Source organism: Heterodontus francisci, chromosome 4, assembly GCF_036365525.1.
Source record: "Heterodontus francisci isolate sHetFra1 chromosome 4, sHetFra1.hap1, whole genome shotgun sequence".
Lineage (NCBI taxonomy): Eukaryota > Metazoa > Chordata > Chondrichthyes > Heterodontiformes > Heterodontidae > Heterodontus > Heterodontus francisci.
The window spans coordinates 192,357,941-192,369,781 of NC_090374.1; the positions used below are offsets into that span (position 1 = coordinate 192,357,941).

Genomic DNA, 11,841 nt, shown 5'->3' on the forward strand with positions numbered 1-11,841 from the left:
TCTTCCCCCTCCATTCATATTAGCATTCTTCTCCCTCCTCCCACTTCCTATTGGTGTTCTTCTATCCATTGCCGTTCATGCTGGCACTCTTCCCCATCAAAATGGCACACTTTTTGTCTCCGTTTACTTGCCTCCCTCAGTAAACATTGGTACTTTCCTCACTCTCGTCTCTCAGTCAGATTGACATCCTCAGTTTGCACTGGCACTCTTCTTCCCTTTTAATTCATGCCAGCACCTTTCATTCTTGCTCCTGTGCACTCGTCTCCTCTTTTCTCAGTTTGTGCTGTCATTTGTCTTTCCTATTCACATTAACACTCTTCTGCTTCAGCCCCCACCTCCACCACCGTTCCAAGTTGCCACCCACTCAGGGCATGCTGATGCTTTTCATTCTGTTACGACCAGGTGGGAAAGGTGTCTTGGAGTCTTTTACTGTCTTCACCTGGTCTTATTGTAACAGGGTTTAATTTTTAAACGCACTGTGTTTTGAGCTCCCCCCTTGGTGATCTTTGTTCACCACTTTCCAATTATAAGGCAAAGAAATTAGCATAAACAGGCTTTCTTAGATTTAAAAAAGAAAAGTGAAATTTATTAAACTTTAAACTTAAACTCTAATACCATTAATGCCTACGGGTATACAACGTGCCCACCCTAGCATGCGCACATGATACACATATGTAAATAGGGACAGAAAAGAGCAGAAGAAAAATAAAATGGAGAGGTTTGAGGCAATATGAGAAGAGTTTCTTGTTTACTGTGCTTCAAGCTCACTGTAGTCCTTTTGTAAGTAGTCTTGCTTTTCGTTGGGGCCCAGTATTCTTCTTAAACCTTGTTTACTGTAGGAGATTTTTCTCGCTTGAGGTTCATGTGTCTGCAATGGTTTCCGAAGCTGATGAGAGCGAGATGAGAACAGACAGGAGAGAGGTGTTCTCAGTCCAGGAGAAAACAGCCTTCTGAGTTCAAAATTCCTGTTGGAAGTTCAAATTCAAAAAAACTCCAACAGTCAGTTAGTCATATGACCAAACTGGTCCAACCACATTTGTTTGTGCATTCGGCCATCTTAGCAGTTAACCTGGAATGCTAGCCTTTCCACGTTCAATGTCTGGTAATCAAAAGTCCATTGTGGATTAAATTGGAGCAAGGAACAGCCCCTTTGTCCTTTGATATGCTCTGATGTCTGTTGATATGCTAATGTTTCTCCAGCCAAAGTCTCCAATTGTTTTTTAAAGCAAGTTCTTCCTTCAACAACAGTCCAAAATCAATGTTCATGTGGAGAAATTAATTTCCCTCATTCTTGGCAGGTGGGAGGCTTGCCTGACAATTCCCTCTCCCTGTTCCCTCCATTCCTGTTAACTGCTGCCCACTTTCAGTACCATTGTTCTGCTCTTATCTCTCAGAATTCCTGTCCACAGCAGTGTTTCATCCCAGGAAGTAAGAATAGGAGCAACAATGGTGGCAGAGCAGGGAACACCCAGGAATTAAAAGGTGAACCCGAGTGGCATACTGTTACAGTCAAGCGAGGAGGGGTCAAAGGGCTTCCCTCTTTTCCCTCTCCCTGGTTGACCACAACAGGTTTACTTCTTTCTTAAAGTGGATGTTCTGGCCAATTAAGTTGGTTCAGATTTCTAGACAGTGGACCAAAGAAAATGATCATTCAATGAAGCACATTGGCGTAACATACATAACAAGGGCAGCACAGTGGCGCAGGGCGGCACAGTGGCGCAGTGGTTAGCACCGCAGCCTCACAGCTCCAGGGACCCGGGTTCGATTCTGGGTACTGCCTGTGCGGAGTTTGCAAGTTCTCCCTGTGTCTGCGTGGGTTTTCCCCGGGTGCTGCGGTTTCCTCCCACATCCAAAAGACTTGCAGGTGATAGGTAAATTGGCCATTGTAAATTGCCCCTAGTGTAGGGAGGTGATAGGGAATATGGGATTACTGCAGGGTTAGTATAAAATGGGTGGTTGTTGGTCGGCACAGACTCGGTGGGCCGAAGGGCCTGTTTCAGTGCTGTATCTCTAAAAAAAAAAAACTTATCTATGTTCCTGCTCCTAGCTTGCCTCCAATGAGCATGAAACATAAAACAATAGGGTGACTGAGACTAGAGGTACGCCCTCCCTCGGGTGGAGTCCAAAGTTCTGCAAAATGGCCTCCTAGAGGCGTTTGAATATTCTTTAAATTATATTTATGCATTTGTTTGTTTAATGTTAGTGTGAAATAATACAGCAGAGCATTGAGAATCATCAGTAGTATCTGGGAAATAGATCTTTTGTGTGCTGAAAATGGTGCAAATGCCTAATTTGAATTAAGTAATCTTGTGTTCAATAGCAATTCCTCCTTTGGCTATGAACCCACCATTGATAACCAGGTAAACATCCCACTCGCTTCACTGAGGTATAGATATTTAAGCCTGATTGTTTATTTGGTGTTGCAGCAAATAGAATAAATGAAACAACATCATACCTGCAAGGTGAGCCTTTGTGTAGATTACTAATGTGTTAGGGTCCAGTGTGGAGGGGCTGAAGGGCTTCCCTCTTTTCCCTCTCCTTGTTTGACCACAACAGGTTTATTTCTTTCTTAAAGGGAATGTACTGGCCAATTCAGTAGATGTTTGATTACTTACTTGCTATGATCACAACAAGAACCAATCGGAGAGGTTTTCTTGAGTTAACAAAGAAAGAGGTTAACTTTATTGTACCTAAACCGAACAAATAAAATAATAAACAACGTGCCAACTTTGACTCATACACACACACACTAGAGATTTACACACACACAAATAGGTTAGAGTGGGGAAAGGTAGATTGGTTGAGTTAGAGCCCATAAAAAAGGTATATAGTCTGTGGATTTTGGTGATTCAGCTGGCTTCTAGCTGAATTCAGTGGTCCTGAGGCTTTTAGCTTGATGAGGTAGATGACTGGTTTGGCGTGTCTCTTGGAGACAGCGATGCGGATGATTTCCTCCAACGAGGTTTCTGATTGTATCCGGAGTATGCAAATGTAGTCAGTCAACAAGCAGGATTTGAAAGCTTTCAAGCTGGAATGGAGAGAGAGAGAGAGAGAGGGACCACCCCCTGCCCCCGCCCCCATCCCCCTCCCCCATCCCCCTCATGTCAGAGTCCAGTTGCTTCTCCTCTGCTGCAGGGAAAACACCAGCTTAAAACCACAGATGGGGAGGGGCTTGTCACATGACAATCACTCATTCATTCAAACATAGCAGTTAGCAGTATTTCTTCTTGCCAAAAGAAAGAGAACAACAGTTTCCTTAAACTTCCTGGGTCATGGTTCTTGCTGGGGACTTAGCGGACATTTCGTCTCTCTCCTCACAAGCATTACAGTGTAGGATACAGTGTTGCCAATTAGGAGATCAGCTTAAGCTGAAAGGATGACTTTGCTGGCAACTTGTCTTTTAAAAATGTCTTTCAAAAAAGAATGCAAATTCAGATCTCCAGCCAGTGGATTAAAGAAAATTATCATTCAACAAAACACAATGGCATAACAAATGGTTGAGCTTTTGCACTTTTCTGACAATGTATCTTTGTTTGTTGCAGTCTTCAGCTTCAGACATGCGCTATGAGGCTACGTTTTCCACTGAAAATGTTCAGGCAAAGAAGCGCCCACGGGTCCTGAATTCCAAATTCATGAATGAGTACGTGGACGATCCTGGTTATCGCACATTCTTGGGAAACTTCTTCCAAACTCAGTGCCGCCAAGGACAATAAATTCATGCTGACAGCCAAAAAGGAGGAGAACTGTTTTGATCATTATATTGAATAAGAAGTCTGAGAGTTGCTTTGGATACAGTGACAGCAACTTTGTGTTCAATATGTGATGCATATTTTCTATAAAAAGCGAGGGATTGAAGTTAATTCATTTCCATCATATAACAGACTTAATGCCTCTCACCCCACCCCCTTCAACCCCCCACCTCCACCCACCTCTCTTTGGAAGAACATAAAGGGATGAAGAAATATCTGGATATTGCTTCTCAGAACAAGAACTTTTGCTGATGTGAATGAATAGTTTTTCAAGTGTCCCAAAAATAGGTTCCTATTTGGGGCCTTTAAAAAAAAATTAACATGCTTATGTGTACTAAAATATTTTTTTATATTATTGCTACAGTTTCCAGTAGCATTTGTTGTGCTTGTTTTTAGCCTTTTAATTTTATTGACACTGTTACTGAATCACTCTTACTTGGCTCTTTCGCTTTTATTCAGCCGAACTTTGCAAAAGAGAAAGTATCCATTGCTACCTGATGGCAGGTTTTTATATATTTAATAAAAGACAGATAAGTGACAGATAGTTTGCAAACAAGTACATTTTATGTTATTTGGTACTCATCAGTTATAAAAGAAGCTCTTGCGGATTTCTAAATTATCAGGAATACTTTTCTATTCTGTAAAACTAGATAACTGCTTTCTCAATGGGGTATAAAGCATAAGAATCCTACAGCATTTTTGACTTAGACATTAAGGATATTTTAGTAAGAATCCTTTGCCTAACTTAATCCTTTGCCTTTAGCATTTAGGTATGTGACTTGATGGGGAGAAAGTGGGTGATTCCCACTGAGGAAAAACGGTTTATACTTGAGGGGTTAATTATAGCAAAGGTGCGTGAAGTTCAGATCATTTGAAGTGCTCTCTTAAAACCAGGAACATACAGGTCCTGTATTATAGCTATTTGGCGTAATTGTTATTTTATGGTTATTTAATGTAATTTTCCTCTTTACATACACTAAAGTTTATGAACGGGCAGAGTAGAATAAAACCGCCAGCACTGATCATCTTCTGGTCTTTTGAATTCATCAATTCTGCTGAATACTTTGTTCAACAGTACTGCTGCACATTACTACATTTGAAGCTTTTGCTGGGAGAATGTGTGCTGATTTCCACTGAGAATGTATGTGCTTTCTATATCTTGTAGCATGTTATCTCAATTGCTCTCACAGCCCATATAAAGCATGTTTTGCCGTAAGGAATTAAAACTAATTGCAATGTACTTCACACCATTATGCACAGCCATCTCCCAGATGTCAGTCTGCATTTCCAACAAAATTCAAGCCATATTGCCCATTATACCCCTAAACAACTAACATTTGAATCTTTATACATTTGACTGTATTTTCAGTTCAAGATCTGCCTTTCAAAAGCACTTACATGCCCCTGGATCATTTCATTGATAAGTATCATGTTCTGAAATATGCCTCTACTTTTTAAAAAATAAAAATCTAGAAAAGGGTCTACTTATCAAGGGAGAAGTTGACTGGATATTAGAATGTGGACTTATAATGCAAAACTGTATTTGATCATCTGTAAATTCTTATATGAGGCAAGCAGGTGTCACTGTGTGTTTTCACACTGCCCTTCTAGCTCTGTGACCTGAATACGAATTGAGCCCAAATTAATGCAGTGAAAGCTATAATTTTTTTAAAATTTCCCCTCACGGTTCTGAAGCACCATGAGATAATATATTCCTCATTAAAGGCTTATGTGATTGCAAGTTGTTAAACATTCCTTATGAAGGTGGGTCAACAACTGAAACTTCACAAACCGGCAATTTCAGAGGAAAAGGCCACAGTGATGATGTAGACAGTGGAACAGTTCTTAGTAGTTTAGATTAAGGCAGTTTGTTAGGGCACAGCAGAGGGAGATTTACATTATAGGTGGCTTGTACAGTACCTCGTCTCGGAGTGCTTGTTGCTGACTTTTGGTACGAAAGTGTTGCATTCCTCAGTACTGCTCACCTTAATGATCAAAAAGGGAATGTACCCAAAAGAATAAACTAACAAACATAGACTGTATGCTGAAAGAAAGATTTGTATCATGAACCTGCCCATCTCTTAAAACCTCCAAGACTTCTCCAATGAATCAAATACAAACACTTGGGCAATTGGTATGGAAACCTAGCCCTAGCCCTAACCCCAGTAATAAAAGTTTATCTTCCAATGTATCTGCTCACTATGAGATCACAATTTTTGGAGGTTTTTAACATGGTAGGTTTTTATAGTGTGATTAGGGAAAGACTGTTTCTTCTTGGGGAGTTGGCGACACAGGATCATTAATTTAAAACTATTAGGCACATAGGACTTAGGAGCAGGAGTAGGCCGTTCAGCTTTTCGAGCCTGCTCCGCCATTTGATAAGATCATGGCTGATCTGATTATGGCCTCAACTCCACTTTCCTGTCTGCCCCCATAATAATAGACTCCCCTGTCCATCAAAAATCTATCTAACTCAGCATTGAATAAATTCAATGACCCAGCTTCCACTGCTTTCTGGGGAAGAGAATTCCACAGGCTAACGACACTTTGGGAAAAAAAAATTCTCATTATCTCCGTCTTAAAAGGGAGACCTCTTATTCTTAAATTGTGTGCCCTAATTCTACTTTCCCCCACAAGAGGAAACAATCACCTGGCATCCACTCTATCAAGTCACATCAGGATCTTGTATGTTTCAATAAGATCACCTCTCATTCTTCTAAAGTCCAACGGGTATAGGCCCAACCTGTTCAACCTTTCTTCATAAGATAAGCCCTTCATCCCCAGAATTAGTTGAGTGAACCTTCTCTGAACTGCTAATGCAGTTATATCCTTTTTCAATTAAGGAGACAAAACTGTACACACTATTCCAGATGTGGTCTCACCAAGGCCCGGTACAGCTGCAGTAAAACCAGGAATAGGCACCACAGCCATTTGACAAAATTATTGACTCAGCCATGGACATGGGTGCAATTAACCCAACCTAATGCCATCAAAGCACAGACCAATTTAAAACACATTTCTCCCTATTTATTGAGATACCTGGCATTATTTTTACTTGCACAAGTAGTCAATGACTGCCCACACGCTTGATGAGCAATGCAGAGAATTCGAATAGATGTCCATCTGTCAAGGATGATCTTGATCTCTCTCTCTCTCTCTCTCTCTCTCTCTCTCTATCCCTCTCTCTCTGTTCCTCTCCCCTCTCTATCTTTGCTCTCTGTGTCTATCCCTCCCCCTTCTGTGTCCCCCCTTTCCCTCCTCTCCCCCTCTGTTCCTCTCCCTCTTTCCCCTTCCCCCTCTCTCTCCCCCTCTCCACTCTCTCTCCCTCCCCCTCTCTTCCCCCCTCTCTCTCTCTTTCCCCCTCTCTCTCTTTCCCCTCTGTCTCCCCATCTCTCTCTCTCCCCTCTTACAAATTTAAAAGCAAGAAAACACAAGCATCTAAAGAAAGGCAATAAAAGCCTTCATTCCCATTGAAATAGTTCCAGTGACTCATACTATAATATCCCAACCCTAGCATCATCAAAGACAAAGCATAATTTAATTTTTTAAACAATTGGTAAATGAAGATAGGAAGTGGGTAAAGAATTTTTTTCTTAATATATAGTTGTATATGTAGAACTACATTTTTCCCATTGTTACCAAGAGATTGCCAATCTGTTGACATTTTCCAAATCCAGGCATCTTCATTAAGTCAGGAGGGTGGGAAGGGCAGAGCCCAAATTTACCAATGTCACTCCATGCCTTGCTGCCAAATGCTAGCCGTATTCCCCATGAGAAGAAGCTAGCAACCATCCTCCATGGTTATGTTGCAGCTGCTACCGAAAGCTAGTTCTGGTTCATTTCATTGAGTTACATCAAGTGTACTGTACAGAAACAGGCCATTCAGCTCATCTGATTTTTTTTAAATGATTCATTCATGGGACGTGGGTATCACTGGCAAGACTAACATTTATTGCCCATCCCTAATTGCCCTTGAGAAGGTGGTGGTGAGCTGCCTTCTTGAACTGCTGCAGTCCACAGTGCTATTAAGGAGGGAGTTGCAGGATTTTGATCCAGCGACAGTGAAGGAATGGCGATATATTTCCAAGTCAGGATGGTGTGTGACTTGGACGGGAACTTGCAGGTGGTGGTGTTCCCATGCGTCTGCTGTCCTTGTTCTACTTGGTGGAAGAGGTCATGGGTTTGGAAGGTGCTGTTGAAGGAGTCATGGTGAGTTGCTGCTGTGCATCTTGTAGGTGGTACACAATGCAGCCACTGTGCGTCGGTGGTGGGGGGAGTGAATCTGTGCATCTGTTTATGCTCTACACGAACCTCCTCCTACCCCTCTTCTTCTAACCCTATCTGCACACACTCCTGTTCCTTCCTCCCGCATGTGCTTATTTAGCTTCCCTGTAAATACATCTATGCTATTTGCCTCAATTATTCCTTGTGGTAGTGATTTCCACATTCTAACCACTCTCTGGGTAAAGAAGTTTCTCCTCATTTCTCTATTGGATTTATTAGTGACGAGCTTATATATATGACCTCTAGTTTTGGACACTCCCACAAGTGGAAACATATTTTCCACATCTACCCAATCAAACACTTTTGTTATTTTAAAGACCTCTATTCGGTCATCTCTTTTCTAGGTAAGAGCTCCAGCCTGTTCCATCCTTCCTGATACGTATAACCTCTCAGTTCTGATATCATCCTTATCAATCTTTTTTGAACCTTCCCAATGCCTCTATGTCCTTTCTATAATATAGAGACCAGAACTGTGCACAGTGTGGTCTAAGATTCTATACAATTTTAACCCGCAACTTCTACCAACTAGAAGGACAAGGGCATCAAATGCATGGGAACACCACCACCTGCAAGTTTCCCTCCAAGTCACACACCATCCTGACTTGGAACTATATCGCCGTTCCTTCACTGCCGCTGGGTCAAAATCCTGGAACTCCCTTCCTAACAGCACTGGGGGTATACCTACCTCACATGGACTGCAGCGGTTCAAGAAGGCAGCTCACCACCACTTCCTCAAGGGCAATTAGGGATGGGCAACGAATGCTGGCCTGGCCAGTCGCACTCGCAACCCATGAATGAATAAGAAAAAAAGATGTGAAATTCACTACCCATTAAAATTAAGGTAAAACCACCCACATAGTTGTTTTTAAAAAAAATTCTTTTGAAGTACAAGATGCCTGAAAAAGACAATGCTTTTGTTTGAACTTGGTTCATCTCCTGGAGGAATCTCTCTGATGAAAATTTAAAAATAGTGTCTCCCTCTCCCTGTAAATGTAAATTAAAAATGAAATTCTGCACATACAAATGAAATATATCAAAAATCTTAATGCATTGTAATATATATATTAAAATATTTCTTTACATCTTGTCACCTTCTAAATCCTATGTCCACATTTATGATGGAAACTGCCTATATAAACTTGTCATGCTATAATTACACTCTCCTGCCAGCAGTGACAGTATAGGTCCTCATTTCTGAATCTTCCAGCTCCTCACCCCATACTTGAGACAAACTCGTAAGATCTAGCCAGCTCTGCTTCCCAACTGCCATAAGTTTTGCTATTTAACTATAAATTAGCGTAGAAGATCAAAAGATGTGCAGAATGTATGATTTTAAAATGGGAACTCAATTATATCAGCATATTCTAGTCTGATTATTGCCTTCTCTCTAACCCTGCTTCTGTCTCCCTGACTGTCTTTCCATCTCCAAACATTTTTTCCTTTTAGGAAAGGAGAAGTGCCACCCTTACCCTGTCTGAACTCCAAATGATTCCAGTGCCATAACAGCCTGGTTCACTCTTAACTGCCCCCTGAAGTAGTTCAGCAACCCACTCAGTTGTATTAGAGTCATAGAGCGCAGAAACAGGCCCTTCGGCCCATCGTGTCTGTGCAGGCCATCAAGCACCCAACTATTCTAGTCCCATTTTCCAGCACTTGGTCCGTAGCCTTGTATGCTATGGCGTTTTAAATGCTCATATAAATACTTCTTAAATGGTGTGAGGGTTCCTGCCTCTACCACCACTTCAGGCAGTGTATTCCAGATTCCAACCACCTTCTGGGTGTTTTTCCTCCAATCCCCTCTAAACCTCCTGCTCCTTACCTTAAATCTATGCCCCCTGGTTATTGACCCCTCCACTAAGGGAAAAAGTATCTTCCTATCTAACCTATCAATGCCCCTCATAATTTTGTATACCTCAATCAGATCCCCCCTCTTCCTTCTCTGCTTTAAGGAAAACAACCCTAGCCTATTGTTTTTAGTCTCTCTTCATAGCTGAAATGCTCCAGCCCAGGCAACATCAAGATGAATCTCCTCTGCACCCTCTCCAGTGCAAGCACATCCTTCCTATAGTGTGCTGCCCAGAACTGTACACAGTACTCCAGCTGTGGCCTGACTAGCGTTTTATACAGCTCCATCATACACTCCCTGCTCTTATATTCTATGCGTTGGCTAATAAAGGCAAGTATCTCATATGCCTTCTGAACCACCTTACCTACCTGTGCTGCTGCCTTCTGTGATCTAGGGACAAGTACACAAAGGTCCCTCTGACACTCCGTACTTCCGAGGGTCCTACCATCCATTATATATGCCCTTATCTTATTAGTCCTCCCAAAAAGCATCACCTCATACTTCTCAGGATTAAACTGCATTTGCCACTGCTCTGCCCATCTTAGATTCCTAAAAGGAGAAACAAAGATTTGCTATTGCAATGTAGTAAAACATCCAGAACCCTTCACAGGAGTGTAATCAGATTAAAACTGACACAGCCAAAGAGATCGGGAAATGAAAACCTTGGCCAAAGAAGTAGGTTTTAAGGAGAGGTGAAGGAACTGGTGGCTGGACAGGAGACTAGCGTTGGAGGAAAGTACAGCTTGCAGAGGGTTGTAGAGCTGGAGGAAGATCAACCTACAAACGAATAAAACCAGATGGACTACCTGGTTGTGACCTCGGTATTGAATCAGGACAGGACAAAGAAACAAACATTCACAGACTCGGCAAACAATAGCCTGACACAGACTTACAGAACTGTACATTATCTGGCAACATTCCTGACTCTGTCATCAATATCTTTGTCCTATCATCCTGCAGGACAGACCCACCAAAGATAGGGGCACAGTGATTATATAGGTGGGGAGGAGTGACCTGAGTAAAGTCTCATGGCTTCTGGTCAAACATCTAGAAATCCTGTTGATTACCAGCTACTGCTCTCCCTCATCAGCTGAATCAATTCTCTTCCATGTTGAACATCACTTGGAGGAAGCACTGAAGGTAGCAAGAGCACAGAATGTACTCTGAGTGGGGGCCTCAATGTCCATCACCAGGAATGGCTCAATAGTGCCACCACTAATCAAGCAGGCTGAGTCCTGAAGGGCAATAGTTTGTGAGAACTAACACAAGGGAATAACCTACTTGACCCTGTCCTCACCAATCTACCTTTCACAAGTACATCTGTTCATGACAACAACGATAAGAAACCACCACATAGACCTTGTGGAGACCAAGTCCTGTGTTCACACTGAGGACACTCTCCATCATGCCATGTGGTACTACAGCTGTGCTAAATGGCATAGAGTAAGAGCAGACATAGCAATGCAAAACTGGGCACCCATGCAACACTATGGGCCATAAGCAACCACAGAATTGTATAGATTGGCAATCTATAACATTATAGCCTGCCATATCCCTCACTCCTCCATCGCCATCAACTCTAGGTCAATGAGGAGTGTAGAGCAAAATGCTAAGAACAGCACCAGTTGTACCTAAAAATGGGTTCCCAACTTGGTGATTCTACAGCACGCTACTACATGCAGAAGTTGCATGCTATAAACAGAGCTAAACAATCCCACAACCAATGGATTAGGTCAAAGCTCTGCATCTCTACCACATCCAGTCATGTATGATGGTGAATAATTAATCAACTAATGGGAGCAGGAGGCTTCATGAAAATCCCCATCCTTGATGATATAGGAGCTCAACATGTGAGTGCAAAAGACAAGGCTAAAGTGTTGTAACCATCTCCAGCCAGAACGTGCCGAGTAGATGATCCTTCTACAGCACGTGCCACACCAATCCCTGTAGACCACAGCAACT

The 11,841-nt window shown here is 42.2% G+C and overlaps 1 protein-coding gene across 2 annotated transcripts in view; it reads left to right on the forward strand.

Moving 5' to 3' along the window:
• The window catches only part of LOC137369466 (lysine-specific demethylase 4C-like), a 537,539-nt gene extending 532,128 nt beyond the window's left edge, over positions 1 to 5,411 (forward strand). For both annotated transcript variants that reach the window (XM_068030713.1, XM_068030714.1), the window contains exon 22: positions 3,543 to 5,411. In XM_068030713.1, the coding sequence (XP_067886814.1) occupies positions 3,543 to 3,713 (171 nt within the window). In that variant the 3' untranslated portion in view covers positions 3,714 to 5,411. The remainder of the gene's footprint in view (positions 1 to 3,542) is intronic.
• The last annotated feature ends 6,430 nt before the right edge of the window (positions 5,412 to 11,841 follow it).